The following is a 17,673-nucleotide window of genomic DNA, read 5'->3' as shown; positions in this document are numbered from 1 at the left end:
TAAACTCCATCTCAGAGACGCCTACCAGAGATCCACCCTTTGCGCAAGGGTGACACATTAAAATGCCTTCAGGAAATTGGGTAGCAGGCTGAATTTGGTACATCCATAAGTGCTGGGAATGAGGTAAACTGGATATATTCTGTCTTATGTAAAATCCTGAAACCTTAGACTTCTGACAAGGTTTGTGAGTCCACTCAGTCGTGGGGTCCAGGGGATTCTATCTCTTTCATAATTACTATACCAGGACTTGCCTTTGGTGAGACTGGTCAATGAAGGTGAATCCCTAAAAGCATGACTAACTCCTGGTGTAGTGGCCAGAGGGGATTCTGAGCCTACCATAGTGAAATGCAGGTACTGATTTTATTTAGTGCGTGTTGTGTGTGTGTCGGGAACAGAAAAAGTCCCGAAAGACTGAAGTCCACCAAAATCAGGGCTTCTTGTTTGTTTTCTTGTTTTGGATCAATCCCAGAGCTTAACACATGCTAAACAAGTACTTCCATCAACAACGCGTATTGTTCACATGGGCACAGACAGCTATGCCAAGGCCTCCAAGGCCTCAGCCCTAAGACAGTGGCAAAGCTGTCATTGGGATGGAAAAGCTTTCCTTAGGACTCTGTGTCTGAGTGTTTGTGAATGCCAGCTTGTATAGAGAAATTTTGTCTCCAAACAACAAATATTCAAAAAAAAAAAAAAAGAATTTTTATTCTCTGACTTTTCTTTTTTCATTTCTTTTACTTTTTTATTTTTTCATTTCTTTCTTTCTTTCTTTTTTCCTTCCGTCCATCCCTCCTTCCTTTCCTTTCCTTCCTTCCTTCCAATTCTTTCTTTCTCTTTCTTTCTTTCTTTCTTTCTTTCTTTCTTTCTTTCTTTCTTTCTTTCTTTCTGAGTTATGGTCTCACTATGTAGTCATGACTTTCTTTCTTTCTTTCTTTCTTTCTTTCTTTCTTTCTTTCTTTCTTTCTTTCGAGTTATGTTCTCACTATGCAGTCATGACTGGCTTGGAAAAAATAGTGTAGCCCAGGCTGGCCTCAAACTCACAGGGATCCAACTACTTACCCTAAAGGACTGGAATTAATTTGTTCTTTGGCTTTTAACGCTGAGACCCTTTAAGGTTCTTTAGGGACTTTAGGTCTGTGGCATATACCATGCCTGCTTTTGAAGCTCATTTTGGATGGGAATTGACTCATTTAAAGTTGTCCCCACACAGCTGTATGGCAGGCACATATTCTTTGAGGGCTAGAAGTGACTTCGGTCAGATGTGGTCTGGGTGTTTTGGTCTTGGTCAGTTACTGTAGTCCCCTTTGCTGAGTGGCTTTATCAACCCAGAGAACAAAGGAAGGAGACAGTGTTGCCCAATCCCTAGTGCCATACAGACCTACAGCTCTCAGTTCTGTGAGCAGCTGAACTTGAACCCTTCAGATGGATATCTTGACACGTGAGTTACCTGCCCAGATACCGTATGCCTTAGGGTCTAAGGCATGTTCACTGGGGCATGTTTCTGGAAGACATTGCGGGCCACATATTTGTTTGGGCTTCTCAGAGTTTGTGAGTGCCAAATGCTATGTATGTGAGCCCCTTATGAAACTGAGGGAAGACCTGTATAAGCTTTCTAGCTTATGGAAAACAAAACAAAACAAAACAAGTCCTTGGTTATGTGCTCATGATGATAACTGCCTGCTTCGATTTTCCAGTAAGGGAGGGCCACTTCTGTTGTTCCCCTACTTGTGCCAGATGTCCATTAGGTAACCCCTTGACATCTGACAACATCCAGCCTCCTTACCTGCCTCATGAATACATACTGTTTCACAAAGCTTGTCTCTATGGTTAACACATAGAGAGTGGGGAATGCAGGTTGTTCGGTATCACTTGTATGGCTAGAACACCCAATGCCTGAACTGGGCTTGTTCCAGAATTAAGCTATTGGTACCGTTGAAAGCAAGGGAGGGAAGCAGAAAGTGGTTTTAACAGAAAAAAGGTTTATTTTTTAAGAAGACAACAAACAGCTCTAGCTCTACAAAGAATAATACAATTCAATTGCTGGTAGCAAGCCAGTAAGGAATCTTAAAAACGAAACAAAATGAAACAAAAAAGAAAAGCAACAAACCACTTTGTAATATCACCGCACAGAGAGCTCTCTTTTAGCTTGTGTTGGAATCCTACAAAGACTGGGTTTGTGATCTCTCCTACTTCCTGCTTCTGGAATGGGAATCCAGGACACACCCCACCCCTGGGGTGGGCATTACCCTTGCCTTTCAGGGCAGGCCATCAGTCCATACATTCCCATCTGGCATTTGTCTTCAGGGCATAGTGGGCCCAGGAGCACCGAGTGCAGCACTAACCCAACACAACTGTACCAGGGCTGCACAGCAGGACTGACCAGTTCTTAGTCCTCACTCTGCTTTTGGGCTCCTCTTGGGTCCAAGGCACAACCTGCTTTTCCTTTCCTTCCTACTTCTGGAAATCTTAAACAGAAGGCAGAAATGAATCATTTCATGGGTGCTTGAAAGTTACTCGATTCTGATGTTTGAAAATTTAGATTTCAGGAAAGAGGTGGATCTCTGGGCTCAAATGACAGAAATGAAGCTAAAGGGCCTAAGAAGATAGTCTGTTGAGTTTGAAAAGCCACATTTGTGTCCCAGTAACTTAAGTCCACATGAAATAAAAATCCTGACTGTGGATGCTGTCCTGCCTGGGAATGATACAGAGGAACCAGCTAGTACAAGCTAATGCAAAAAAGCTCTCCAAGAAAGAAAGTGATGCCTTAGGACCCTTCTCTCTGCCATTCCCTTCCTTAACCACTCTCATGAGATCTGGTCCTGAAGCAGAGGACCAATGAGATGTTATGCACACACTCCGGTCCAATTCACAGCCAGAAGCAGAAAGCACACTCCCATAGGTTTCCAACATTTGCAGCCACTGGTGCATACAGCACACGTGAGAACTGTGAATCTGAACTCCAGTTCTTGAAAGTGGAAGGGGTAGGATAGGAGCAGGACAGAGGAAGGAGTTAAGAAAACAGGAAATGGCGTGTTAGGTGCCTATTGGTTGGAGGAGTGGGATGATGCACTCTAGGGCATGGGGACTCAGGAGGCAGGAGACATTGGCACAAATATTTCCTGCACCTCATTTCTTTACTGGGGTTCCATGCTGTCCAGTGCATTAGGACAGAGATATGTGTGTATTATGGGTTTGAAAACAAGCCTATGGACCCAGGAAGTTGGCAATTTTTCCAGGAAATTGTAAACTGAAGTGGAATCTTATAGCATGTTCTATAAGACTTTTGAATGACAGCACCCTAAACTGGTGATAGCAGTGTGGGATATGACAGGTGGCCCAAGACAGGGAGAGCAAGGACAGGACAAAAGTTCTAAGTAGACTTTCCTACCAGTTTACCCCAATCTTGGGCAAACAGAGACAACGAATAGAACAGATCCACACAAGGAAATAAGGTGTTCTGTATCAATATATGTGACAGGGGGACACAGAGAAAGACTGTCATGTGTAGACCTGTGCCTGTCCCAATGTGGACAGACTGGTCTGATGGCAGTTAGTGACAGCCTTTAGTACAAGACTCACTTACAAAAAAACCTTTGTAAATTATTACATTTATCTATTTGTATGTGTGAACATGTGTGTTTGAACATGTGCAGAGGTCAGATGACAATTTGCAGGAGTTGACTGTCTTCTACCCGTGGGTTCTACTCCAACTTAGATCAGGCTTGGTGGCAGGCACCTGTACATGCTGAGGCATCGTGCTTGCCCTCACCCACTTTACACATGGGGCTAGTTACAGAAAAGGTAGTGTGGGTCAGGGCTCAGCCTTTCATGGCCTGTGAGTTGAGAATGATTTTCATATGTTCCAAAGGTTGTAAAACAAGTGAATGAATGAACAACTACACACACACACACACACACACACACACACACACACAAAGACTCTGTTCCAGAAACCATATCTGACCCACAAAAATCTAAAATACTTATTCCCAGGCCCTTTGTAGAAAAAAAAGTTTATTGATTTCCTGAAACAATGGGAAAAAAACCCATGAATCTCTGGTGAGAGAAGTTCATTGAGCCTGGAAGTCAGAGGAGATCCAAGGGGAATGAGAGCATGGAAGTAACTGGAAATATTGCTCAACATAACCAGCATAACCCTGAAGGTATAGTACCTGCGGGTCCAGAGGACAGTGAGGTATGTGTGATTTATGGAGGGAGGCCTGAGATGGCTAAAGGAGGAATACTGGCAAATGCTCTGGAAAAAGAGACCACGTGTAGAAATAAGTACTGATTAGGGAGCTCTGTTATTATCTGTTCAGACAAAGGAGGAATTTGAGCCCAGGGATTGGTAAAATATCAAATAAGGTGAAGTTTCTAGAACATAATTGAGTAGTTCATAAGCATGTCACAGTCTGAAGATTTCACAAAAAGATTAGGAAGGCAAGGTTCTAGTAAATTCTGGGAAAGCTAACACTGGTTTGCCCTACTTTAAATAAACAGCAAGTACAAAAATTCAGACTAATAAGTAATTAAAGACCTTAAAGAACAAATGACAAGAAAAGTTTTGTTTTTCCAAAAGAAGCCCCTAGAAGATTCCCTTACATAGGGAAACTTTCCTACTAAAAATGAAACTTATTCTATACAAATCATTTTTTCCACATAGCTTTTAGGAAAAACATCCCCTGTATGAAGTAGGGCACAGATAGCAAACATTGGAGGGAGATGCATTTCTAAACTAAAAACCAGATTTTCTTTGGATTTATAAACTAAAGAACGCTTGCGCATGTTCCCTTAAAGCATATAGATTTTTTTTTGTCTGAAATACCCGGGAAACTAATGAGTCAGACAAATAGAAGCCAGTCATGGGTCCTTCATAAATATAGTGCTTTAAATGACAAGACATTCATCCCAGAAGCCAGGGACCTAGAATTGAGGCTGGGCCCTGCTTCAGACTCATTGTGTGACCTTCAGTGAGCCATTGACCCTTCTGGGCTTTAATTTCCTCTACGAAACGAGAAAGGTTGGTCCCTTTCAGCTCTTACACTCTGTGATCATAGATAAATATAGAAATAAGAGAATTACATCAATCTAGAAATAAGAAATCCCACCCCCCCAAAGTAAGCCTTGGAGTCAGTAGAAAAAAGTAGCAATGAAAGATAATAAAAAGAATAAAATTTTAACTGCTAGCCAGAGTAAATATATCTCATTTAAAAATTAATGAAAATGTAATTTACAGTTGATCAGAAAACATTAGAACATACATGTTGGTATTTCTTCACCAGTACACACATGGAGGAGGAATGGCTTCGAGGTGACTGGTACGGTGACCACAATGTTGTGTTTGCATGCAGAACATCTTATAAAATCGGACATAGAAAATCTCAAGACCACATAAGGAATACATTTCTATAAAGCTTAGCATTATGAAGAGGCTGAGGGGGGTTAACTGGTTGCTCTGGTTCTGGTGTTCATTTGATTCCCTGTAGGGGGGAGGTCAATACTATCAAATGCCACACTTCTTAGATTAAACAGAACCTCAAAGAAAAAATCAAATCTGCTAGAGCCCTCCTGGAGAAAAGCCACCATGGTGAGGACATTTACTTAAGGGCTAGTAATATCAAACAGAACCACTGCCGCCACCACTGTCCCAAACCAGGCCAGATGGACCCGATTCAATCTGGCAATTTCTTAACACGGAGCAGACATGTAGCTGACCAAGATGATCCACACACATGCCTCTTTGCCAGAGACGGATGACCATAACAGTAGGAAAGACTGGAGACTTGTTGGAGAGGCGTGGTTCTGCTGATTTGGGGGGGGGGGCTTAAAGGAGTCATCTCTCTTTCTATCCCCCTCCCCTCTCTTTCCCTCTCCTCCCCCTTCTTCTCTCTCATATGTTGCTCTTGGTGGTTCCAAGATCACACTTTAAGAACCAGTGGCCTAGATTTGGGCTTTTACTGAACAAAAGTATCTACTTATTTCACACAATCCTCATTAGGCAAATTTCTTTTTGCTAGACTTATTAAAGTGCCTCTAACATGTGTGTCAAAACCACTTACCACCATAGTCCTCCATAAGTTGATTTCAAAATATTTTAAAATCATTTGACTTGGCTTATTTGATGTAATTTAAAAATCATTGTACTGTTTTTCTGACCTTTGACAAAGGCACTATTTTGTACCTCTTTCCTACTCTCTTGTCCTTTTAAATTCCTACTATCTTGGTCACTTAGAGCTGAAATACATGCAAAGGCATTGAAGGGACTGGGGGCTCTGGGTTAGATAAGGTCTCATTCTCACACCAAGGAAGAGTCATGGCACAAAGCAGAGACAAAATGGCAGGAGGGGGAGTGGAGGCCTGTGCTTAGTAACTGTACCTCCAACCAATTCAATAACCACCACTGATATTGGACAACTGACATCAGTAAGAAACGGATTCAACAGAGTCACCTTGCACAAACAGGACACATTTCACAAACTCCTTAAATCTTTGTGTCGTTTACCTAAACGGCAAGTAGTATTAATCCCATTTCCACAAACATGTTAATGTACAATATGAATGACTGATACAGGCCTTCTCAGAGGCTTTTAACGTAGCTTTATCTCAGAGTCCCTTGTAGGAAAACAGCACAGGGCTATTAGCTAGATAATTGACCATCAGCTACTAACTACAATGATTCCAGGAGAAAATGGTATTTTCTATACTCCGGAGTCAGCTGTCAGGAAGTGTGGTCTTTCCGTGGTGAAAAAGAACTTGTACAAGTAGTTGATGCCTAACATTCTGCAAGAACTTCGTTCCTTTGGCTTAAGGCTGTTCCCCTATTCAAATGCAAGCAACCCTCAGAAAAGGTAGCATTAAGCCTCCCGGTCTCAAAGCCAATGAATTCATCCCTTTCCTGAGAGCGTGTTTTCTTCTTAGGAGGAGAACAAAGAAGGAGGCACTGAGGAGAATCGGTGCTGGGCCACAAGGACTACAAGAGAGCATGAAGCAGAAAGACCAGACAGAAGGTCACAGGGGCAGACCCCCAACTAACTGTAAAAGGGCTCCAGCCATAGTATTCCTCCCAACCAGGGCACTAATTTGCCAGCTGGAGCAGGCCATTTAGACATGCTTGTGATAATACTTAAGATTTTTTTAATGCTTTAAGCATACAAAGGCTTCTGGCAACAAATGGAGAAACAGCAAAGAAACATTTGGTGCAGAACCTGCCCCCAAATCACAACTACACTCAGGAAGAGTAACTGATACAACTTTACAGAGTGCAAATTGCAGAGCCACGGCAAGGGTAAGGCACTGGTGGGGCCTTGAGAGTGGGCGTCTCCCCAATCGCCTCACCCTAGTCCTGGCCCTGGCAAATCATATCAAAGGAAAAGCTCACCATTGTGCCACAGACTTGGTGAACATAGAGGGCGGAGCAGTGAGCAACAGCACTGAGTGATAGATAACTAGTCTTTTTTTTTTTTCCTGACTGGTTCAAAGGGAGGGGGACAGGTGCATGGGTAGATCTGCTCAGAGTGACAAGTTACAGAGACAACTGGACCTGTGTTGTCTAGATAAAGTAGATGTCAGGCAGAATGCTTGTTGGTGGAACCTGAACCTTGTGGTCATGAAGCTAACGGGAATGAATTGGCTGCCCATGGCCTTGACTCCTTTGTGGTTGAGCTGTTGGTACCAGTGCAGTTCACGGGTGTTAGGACTGTAGGGCAGGTTGGAGGCCCATGCAGGTCAGGAGTACAGGCAAAGGGGGGAGGTGAGCCACAAGCAAAGTCAGCCTTTGTACTAAGACTAGCCTGCTCTCCGCCACTCACATTTGAACCACGAATATATACCCACCAAGCGCAAAGCATTAACTGCATCTTGGAGTTGGGGTGGGAGTCGTCTCACCAACCCTTGACTATATTCACTCTAACAGAGACACCTGCCACTAAAGATTGGAGCTGGAGGGAAACAGCGGGGTGTGTGTGTGTGTGTGTGTGTGTGTGTGTGTGTGTGAATACAAATAGCTTGAAGCAGAGGCTGACTAATTGGGGCCAAATTGATTTCCCTCCAGCTTATTGTGTATGCCACCCATAGAGATTACTCTGGAAGCAACTTCCCAGAGAATCTCCCTAAAAGGGGTTTCTAACCAACTCTATCCCCAGCCTCGAAGGCAGCACACATTGTACCCAGGGAAGAGAGTTGGTGTTTATGATGTTAAGGATAGGAGAAAGTTAAATATTAGAAAGAAGCTTGGTGTTGTGCTGACCAATGACTGGTAGATTTTTTCCCCAATAATTTGGTTTTCTTAGGACACTCCCAGGCCTAAGTCTGTTCTTTGACTGTGAAGTCTCCGCCCCAAACCCTCTTGTGCTAATGGGTTTCTGAGGGTCATAGTGATGCAGAAATGTTCTAAACATCCCAGGCCCACAGAGTTTTGCAGAGGAAAGCAAGGGTTCAGGCAACTGAAACCACCTCAAGCGGTCTAAGCATTCAGTTTTACAATCTTTTGGGGGACACCTCCAGAGGTAGCAAGGTGGGGGGAGAGGCAAAACCCATGAGAAGGAACAAACAAGACACTTGCAAAAAAAAAATCAGCAAAAGCAGCAAGCCCTATACAGAGTCCCATATGCTCACACGTTCAACAATTCACAATGGTTCTGAGGAGCAGAGCCAGGGAGCCTTTTGCTTCTGTTAGACACAAGCACAGGCTTGTGCACCTTCATTTCCCTACAGAGGAAAATGCCTCTGTCTGTTGGAGTTCTGAGTTCAGGTCAGCTGTGATACTTCTATATAAACTAAGGCCAAGACTGAAGTCTAGATCTCACTATGTAGCCTCGGCAGCCTGGATGTAGATCAGGCTGGCCTCAGCCTCACAGAGATATGCCTGGCTCCATCTTCCAGGTGCTGGGATTAAAACTGTATACCACATTCCTGCCTGACTCTTGTTTAAATTCAGTCAAAACTAATGAAACTTGGTTAAGATCTTCATGTCAAATGTTTTAAACACTTCCAAAAACAACTATAGTTCCTCAGAACTGTCTTATTATTTAAGAGACCTTTTTTTTTTTAATCTGAGAGGAGTGCTAGAAGACAGTTGATGAGCTTGACTTATTTTCATTTGTCTAGAATTCAGAATTAGACCAACCCAACCAAGGATTTCAGCCTAAGGCTTCCATGCCAGGGGCCTGAGTCTTCTCAGCACTCAGTGGAGTTTTATTTCAGTTTCAGCCACGTTGCCTTGCTGGAGTGTGGGCAGTTGAGCTAAGAGCTTGATTCTCATTGAGAAGTATTATCAAAATGGAGATCTGCTTGTTTCTGGCCTCTTGCTGCATCCTGCAGGAGAGTAAGCAAGGAATCTGGTAGGGCAGAGGTGCAGGAGGCGGGGGTACAGAAGGAAGGGGTCAGGGAACCATTTTTGTTGTTGTTGTTTGTTTGTTTTTGCAAAGCATGTTCCGGAAGTCTTTCCGCATTCTATAGATCTTAGCTCCTCTGCTGTCCTCCACCACAGCGAAATGAAAGTTGGCCAAATAGCAGTACCTAGATGGCAAAAAGTAGCCCTTTGTATTCTGGGCCATAGCAAGGCTGCCCTTTTGATTTTGAGTAGATCTTTTTTTTTTTTTTCAGTATACAGGTTCTTGACATTTGAAGGAGTCAGAGTTCTTTTAAACAAAATCCAAGCAACCACAAAAAAACAAAAAACAAAAAACAAACTGCACAATCTGAATCGAATGGTATCAGGACAAGACACACTTACTTTCCACTCCTGGGGTCTTCGATTATGTCAGTCCTTCACCTACACACTTCCTGTAATGAATGTTACATGCAAGTAAGATGAGAGTTCTTGGAGTATACAGCATGAGCTGGGCACAGATCCTGGCTACCCAAGTTGACAGACGCTCGAGAGACCTCAAGGCGTGCATGCGAGTTACCTTGGCTAGATTTGAGTGAACAAATGTCTCATTCATTTGCTGAGCTTGGTTCAGTCAACACTACCCAGTCCCATCTTTTCTAGCTAACGGGGGGGGGGGGGTCCTAGAAGTTTATTAAAACTCATCACCCTGATCTCCGCATAGACAATCAAACTGAAAAAGGCATGAAGTTTTGGAAGAGTCACATTCATATTTTGCACCACGAAAGCCATCCAACCAACCCCATGCTGTAATTAGTGCAGGCCTGTAGAACTCTCTCTGGAGGAAAGTCACACTGTGGTTGAGGAGGCCTTGGTGTCTTTCTGTGTCTTCACAAAGGGCCATCAAGGCCTCTTCAAGAGAGTAGATAATCAGCAGTGGAACTGGTACCCTCTGTCCCCAGGCCTGGTTTGGAAGTCCCCAATCTGTTCTCCCTACTGTGCGTCTCAGTGACAGGAGCCAATGGACAAAGAAGCTAGGACATGGAAAAGGGGGCATACAAGCTCTCCAATCTGAGGCTCTCTTAGTGCACAGTGGCGGGAGACAAGAAGCAGGACTCCGATGCCCAGTCATGACAAGGATGGTAGAATAGAAATGTGGACAGTCTGAAGCCTATCTGAGTGCCCGGTGAGCTCCATTGTGGTGTGGTCCTCTCTGCTGTCCAGAGTGTGAGTTAACATCAAAGACATCGATTCTTTTGTTTTTCTTGTGGTTGGTTCCTTTCTAAAGCCCTCTGTCTTCCCCCTTCTCTACTCAGGTCTAGTAAGTAAGAAGCAGGGCTTAGGTACTGGGGTTGTCAGTGGGTTCGTAGTCTTTTGAGAACTGTGCAATAATTCTTCGAGCCAGAGGGTTAGTGGTCTTCAGCAGCTCAGCCGCTGAGGGGCGGGTCCTGGGAGTGGCCTTACTTCCCTTCTTCTGAAGCAAGGCCTTGAAATCATCATTTCTACCAGCATCGAGGCAGGCACTGCCGCTTGGCCCTGGGGCAGCAGCAGACTCACCGGTGGGAGAATCAGCTGTATTCTTCACTGGTGAATGGGAGCTGGGTCTGCTTCCTGTGAAGCCCTCCCCAGTCTCTTTCCAGCCCAGTAGCTTTCTTTTGGACCTAAATGAGAGAAAGATTCGTCTGAGGGAATTCAGGGAATTTGGAGAGCAGAAAGCCAGCAAAGCTTTGAAAAATTGCCGGCAAGGGATGTGCTCGACAGTACGCATGTGCATATGACAGCCTTGTGCTGATAAGCTACTCCTCACCTTTAGCTCCCAGGTCCCTTGCAGGGCCCTTTGTTCTCCACAAGCTTTTCAATGCCCACAACTGTAATCTCTTGCCCTATGCTACAGGTTCAGTCCTTATTAGTTCTGAGATGAAGAACAAACTTAAAAGAGACAAGGCCAGTAGCTCAGTGACTGAATCAAGACAGCCAGAGGTTTTGGAACTGGTCTGAACTGGTGCTCCACACCAGTAACTGGGCTCAGAGACCCCCGTGTCATGCCCCTATGCCCACCTCTGATCCCCCTCTGCCTAAGTCCCTGCTCTCACATTCTGACCAGTGCTCCATGTCACCTTGAGATAGAATTCTGTGCTACAAGGAATTCTGTGAAGGGTTAAATGTCTCTGACTGCAGACGGAGCTGTGAGGGAGCAGATGGAGACACAATAGGCCAAGCAGTTGCTAGGAGACGAGGGGCCTCTCTCAGCACCTGGTCCTCCCCTCCTCCCCTTCTTCCAAAGACATCAGTATATTTGAGATGTGAGGCCCCAGACTATGCTCACAAATGTAGGTACCTGGACTTAATGTTCACTTGCAATTCTAATGGCTGCTCAGAGGAGCAGTTCTTTCTTCAAGTAGAGAAGGGGAAAGCAATTACAATTACAATGAAAGAAAATAATCCTGACCTGTGTATCACAGTAAATAAATCTTCAGTTGTGCGGGAAGCCACAAACACGTCATCCTCCTCCTCTGCAATCCATTCGGCTGTTTTATCACTGATTAAACTTTTCTCTTCGGCACTCGGTTCCACAGACCTCCCTAGGCATAAGAACCAAAAGAAATGACCTTGACCATGAGAGCTAGGACAAAGCACATACAATTTCATTATTTCAGTTGATGTTCAAAGCGACTCTGGATGGACAGCAGGGCAGAGACTTTTGATGTTTCCATTTTTTTCAAGGAGGAACATGAAGTTCTGAAGGTTAATGATTTACTCCCAGGCCATTCAATGCCTACATGGTGAAGTCTGGTCCAGAGCCCTGTTCTCATGGACGCTTTTCATTAAAACAGGTGGTCTGAGCATCTTTTCTTGTTTGTTTGTTTTTAAAAAATAGTGCTGGGGATGGAACTCAGGACCTTGCAGATAAGCTCTCTGGCTCTGAGCTATATCCCCCAGCCCCCCTTGTTATAAATACATAATTAAAAAACTCAAGATACCGAGAGCAGGGAAAAGCAATTATCCTCACCCAGTGGGGGGCGGGGGATGGGACCTGTTTGAATCGGATGGAGCCTGTGGAGTCGGAGGAAGCTTATTTGAAAATAACCCATGGCTTTGACATGCTCACTTGCTTTCGGCACAGTGATTAACTTACACTGAAAGTCTAAATCAGCTTCAAGAAGGTCATGAGATTTTGATGTTCAGTATTAAGGGTTTTAAAAAATGATGAGAAACACATCATTGAGCCTTGAGGGCATTAATAAAAACAAGCAAGTCACAAAGAAAGACAAATCTATGATTCTACTCAGCATCAGAACAGGCAAATCTATAGGCCTGAAAAGTAGAACTGTGGTCACCAGAGCAGCAGGGGAGGAGGGAGGAAAGGGAGAGTTGTTTCAAGGCTATAGACCTTCGTTTTTTTAAGATAAAAGACATTATGGAGATGGGTAACTTGATGTGAATGTTCCCCCCCCCCTTTTTTTTTCGAGAGACAGGGTTTTTCTGTATAGCCCTGGCTGTCCTGAAACTCACTCTGTAGACCAGGCTGGCCTCGAACTCAGAAATCCACCTTCCTCTGCCTCCCAAGCACTGGGATTACAGGCGTGAGCCACCATGCCCAGTGACATGAGTGTTCTTAACTGCTAATGAACTGCATGGGTAAAAATGGCTGAAATTAAGCCAAGGGTGATGGCATACATCTACAGTCCCAGCACTTGAGAGGCTGAGGTAGAGTTGTGACTTCTAGGCCAAGCTAGATAACACAGTGAAACTCTGTCTCAAAAAAAGGAGGGGTTGGAGCCAGGGAGGTGGCTCAGCTGGTAAAGCATCTTCTATGCAAGCATGAAGACCTGAGTTCGGATCCCTGGCACTCATGTAAAAGCCAGACACCACCATGCATGTCTGTGACCCAAGTGATTCAGATCTGGGCCTGTGAAACAGGTGGATGCCCAGAACTTGCTGACCAGCCAGTCTAGCCATAAATAAGCTCTGGGTTCTGTAAGAGACTGTCTCAAAAAAGGTAAAGAATGATAGCGGAAGACACTCAATGCAACCTGTGCCCTCCCTCCCCCAAATGGTTAAAATGTAAGTGTTGTGTATATCTTACATTTAAAACAAAAACCTACAGAAACAACATCAACCAAGAAGGAGTCATTAAGTAGCCTAGTCTTATGGGTAGAGGAAGACTTAGAATCAACTCATTTAAGGAAGACTGTTCCCCTTTCTTCTGAGAGACTCTGAAAAAGGATGCAGGAGATGATAACACAGCACGTCATTTCAGAATCCTGCAAGCCTTCCAGAACACTTGAACTTAGTACTGAGTCCTGTGTATTAATCTAAATTTAGTGTGGCTAAAGAAAACTACAGTCTGGTGAGCTGGACTGCTAGGGCAGGAACTGTATGCCTGGCTTGGGAGATGGAGTCTGGACGTTCAAGTGTGCTAATGTAATGCCTGAGTCAAGGGTAGATTGTCCAGATGTAGCCTTGGAGATCTGTCCTGGGTCGGTACAGTAAGGCCAAGTTCCTTTTCAGAGTTAACTCAAGCTGGCTAGATGTGCCCCCTGCTGATTTGGTCACACTGTTGCTTTTGCTCTGAACTGCAGCCTCACCCCCATCCCTCCTTGTAACTGATGGGAAAAGCCAAAAGCCAGCTTACTCACCTGGAGAGATGGCCTCTTTTTCTTTGTCAATGTGAAGAGTTGGAGTCACCCTTTTAGCAGGTGACTTCTGGTCATCACCAGTGGAAGGACACTTGGCATCTTCCTCCAGGGTGATGATAGGGCTGAAAGGCAGCCTTGGCTCTGTCACAGAGGCATCCATTTGAGCTACAGGGGAGGAGAGGGGCAGGTAGAGCACACTGGGCTTTTTTGGTACCGGAGGTGGAATCTTGGTCATCTTTTTTTCAGCTTCTTCCTGGCTCTGAAGGCTGATTCTTTCAGGCAGGGCTCTTGCCTTGGGGCCCCCGTCTTCTACACTGGCCTGGGGAGGTTGCTGTGTTCCTGAGAAGAAAGCACCAGAGGAACTGGCAAGAGGTGAGAAGACTTGGCTGGAGGACGCTGTTGACTCTCCGGGGCTCCTCCCACCAGGGAAGCTGGGTGACTTTGGTTTCCGCAACACTGTGTAGCTGTCTTGGGGGAGCTGCTTCATGTGTGGAATGGAGCTCCTGGGTGTCATAGCCATAGTAGGAGAAGTTAGTGGATACTCCCCGGGGAGAGAGGGCGGCCTGTGGACCAAACTTGGAGGCCTTCGGGCCAGTGGAGGTTTCTCGGCTATGGGAGGCTTCACTTTTCTCTCTGACAAGGTGAAGACTTCTTCTGCTCCAGGTTCCTCTGTGTAATCTGGGCTCTCAATGTCATCTTCCGGCTCAGACTTGCTGACTGACCTCAGACGAACAGAACGGAGGTCAGACTGAGTAACCATGGGCATGATCGGTTGGTTTGGACTAGTTTTCTGTGCCAGTTTGGCCCCAAAATTGGTATCAGAGTGATGGCGGCTCACCTTGGTTTTGCTGCGAATGGAGATACTCATGCCTGACAGATCCAGGGTGGTTGAAGAGGTCAGGGGTAGGTCAAATGATAACCGCGACTTGCAGATTTTCTCCATTGGTGATGTTGGGGGCAGTGATGACTTCCTTTCTGGTACCACTGGACGTACTCGGACACTAGTGCTTGGAGGAGGGAAGTGGCCCAGGGTCAAGGACATGGAGACGGTGGGTGTGGGTGTCTCTGACTGGCTGGAGTAACCACTGGAAGGGGACATGAGTCCAGTGGGCCTCCCAGGGGAGGCTACTTCCCTGGCTTCCACCTCAATGGAGAGCTGGGAGGGTGTTGTCGCTCTGGAGGTGGAAGGGGAGGCCAGAGACTCCGAGCTTCCCTGAACTTGAGTGCACTCGATGACTGTGGTGCCGGTGGCAGTGCTGGAGCTCGACAAGGATTGGTAGGTGTCACCAGACTTCCAGTCAGTAAGATACCAGTGGTGAGAGAACTGCGTACCTTCTGGATCTTTGAGTATTGGCACAGCTGGGTGACTTTGAGTGTCTGGGTGAGGTGGATGGTGCCCTTGGTGTTCCAAGGAGAGGCAAAGGCTCCTGGGCCGCTGGTCCTTGGGCAGTACCAATTCGCCTTCTGGTGGGAGGGCTGGCTCATCTTTGACGAGTGAGACACTTCGCATGGGTGGAGAGGGCTTCTTTTTGGCCTTCTTGAGTGAAATACTTTTGGATCGTTGCCTTCTGTGCCGTGCCTCCTGCTCAGAGCTGAGGGCCGCAATGTTGTCAGTACTGTTACTGCCCTCAGAGCTTGTACTGGCATAAGGCAGGATGCGGGCCTCACTGGCCTTCTGTTGTTCTTCATAGTCCACTGAAGTAACACCGGAGTCTGTAGGCACAGACAGTGACCGCTCCCGGAACCTGTTGGTCCCACCTGGGCCTGTTTCCAGCCTTGAGGTACCACGGGCAAGAAGGCCAATCTTGGGAGGTCTTTCTGGTATCTGTCTTCGAAGAGTGGGGTGTTCAGAGTAGCTGGGTAGGCCAGTGCATCCTGCTGGGTTATCACGGCTGACGAAGAGTGTGGCCGCCTCCTTAGGAACCAGCGGTGGGAGTGTGTTCAGAGGGACCCAAGAATTCCCCGAGGAAGGGTTTTTTCCATTTTCACCGACTTGATTGCCCTGGCTGCTGACACTTGGGGTCATGTATGTGAAAGCATCTCCCTTCCAGGTAGCGGAGAATGTTGACTCTGTTGGTCCGTTGCAAGAACTGGGGACACTGTACACCACTGCCATGCTCTCCATGCCGGGAGGGTCTGAGCCACTGAGTGCCTGGTGAGTGTCTCCGGGCTCACTAGAAGAGTGTCTCAGTCCTGGTGAGGTGAGACTTGGGAACCGAGCTTCCTGCCCAATAGCGACTCTTCCCTGGACAACTTGTGGAGCTGAGTGGCCAGGCCTGAAGTCTGCGGTGGCAGAGCGGGCCAGGCTGTCTGTGGGGCTGCTGATGTGACCTGGGGATGGAAGATACACGTTAGTGGTACAACAAGGGATCTCCCATCAGCTGTTTGGGACAAGAACATTAACTTTGTGCCAAGCACCATTTGCCAACAGCTTTGTCAGAATTCCTTGCTTCTTTTCACAGATGAGAATGCTGGGGGAAGTTGGGTTCTTGCCCATCACCACACAGTGAGTCACAGGGTACCCTTGAATTGGCCAGATGGCTGCTAAAGGCTTTCCAGCTTTGATGACTCTTTTCAGAGTAGAAGTGTCACATAGGGCTACCTTAGGTTTCCCCCATACTTTCTCCCTGGACTCATGAAATAAGCAGACCTCAGGGTTTATCAATCTTGAGATGAGAAAAAAAAAGTTTCTAAACTGACTTAAGACCACAGCACCCTGTGGCTCACAGCCCCAGCAATAGATCTGGAGTTTGCCAGAATGCTGTATTTTCTGCATCTGTCACTTTTTACCTTTGAACATAAAAGACTTAGGATAACTCACAGATGTGACCACATCATTCAGATGTTCCAGTCTCTAAAACTGTTCTCACAATCACAGCTATGACTGTTATAAAATTACTATTATTACTACTTTACCGATACGATAATTCATAATAGCCAGCATTTGTTGAATGTTGACTATATCCCAGGCACATGATAGGCAGACTACACAAATAACTTAAGTTCCTACAGTGACTTGCATTGTAGTCAATACAAGATGACGAGTTGGGGGATGGCTCCCCACTTTTACCTATTTGCCTAATTTTGCATATATGTTAACATTTTTTTCTGAGACAAGACCTCATTATTAGTCCTTGGCTGACCTAGAACTCATGGAGACCAAGCTGTCCTTAAACTGGAGACAATCCTCCTGCCTCTGGTACTGGGTGCTGGGATAAAAGATGCGTACTTCATACCTAAATTATTTTCCATTTGTAATGGCAAACAATAATTTTTTTGTTCAGGATTTATTGTTAAGGATTTATTAGCCTGAGATATCTGCTCTCCAAACTCAATTGCTGGTCTTTCTAAAAGCCCCTGGTTAACATTTAATTACCACATTGGCCTTCTCAGGATATTCAAAGTCCCTCTCCCCAGAATTATTCTAGTACTCTACTGCCACAATGCCATTTGCATGGCAGGAATAGTGGGAAGGGTGGGGGAAAAGATTTGAGGGGATCAACTGTATTGGGGTCACCTTGGTCTCGCTGAGAAAAGTTAGAGAATCCAATAATGGTCCGCCTCCGCCTCAGGGTGGATTTGGGGTTCACGGCTGTCTCTGTGTTAAACAACGAGTGTCGAAAACTTGCATGTCTATCAAACTGCTGCCCTGTAGTCAAAATAAAGACACTTGGGTGCATCCTGGTTTCTGTTTACAGTACGGAGGAA

At 45.6% G+C, this 17,673-nt stretch overlaps 1 protein-coding gene across 6 annotated transcripts in view; it reads right to left on the bottom strand.

Moving 5' to 3' along the window:
- Positions 1 to 1,962: 1,962 nt before the first annotated feature.
- The window catches only part of Nhsl2 (NHS like 2), a 243,405-nt gene continuing 227,694 nt past the window's right edge, over positions 1,963 to 17,673 (bottom strand). For 4 of the 6 annotated variants that reach the window (XM_052170385.1, XM_052170384.1, XM_052170388.1 and 1 more), the window contains 4 exons: positions 17,483 to 17,614; positions 13,966 to 16,296; positions 11,775 to 11,907; positions 1,963 to 10,986 (listed from right to left, as the gene is read on the bottom strand). In XM_052170385.1, coding sequence (XP_052026345.1) covers positions 10,665 to 10,986; positions 11,775 to 11,907; positions 13,966 to 16,296; positions 17,483 to 17,614 — 2,918 coding nt within the window. In that variant the 3' untranslated portion in view covers positions 1,963 to 10,664. The remainder of the gene's footprint in view (positions 10,987 to 11,774; positions 11,908 to 13,965; positions 16,297 to 17,482; positions 17,615 to 17,673) is intronic. The other 2 variants (XM_052170386.1, XM_052170390.1) reach the window with 1 other exon arrangement.

The sequence above is a fragment of the Apodemus sylvaticus genome, chromosome X, assembly GCF_947179515.1.
Source record: "Apodemus sylvaticus chromosome X, mApoSyl1.1, whole genome shotgun sequence".
NCBI lineage: Eukaryota > Metazoa > Chordata > Mammalia > Rodentia > Muridae > Apodemus > Apodemus sylvaticus.
The sequence above is the reverse complement of the archived record's forward strand: the minus strand, read 5'-3'. Positions and strand labels throughout refer to the sequence as shown.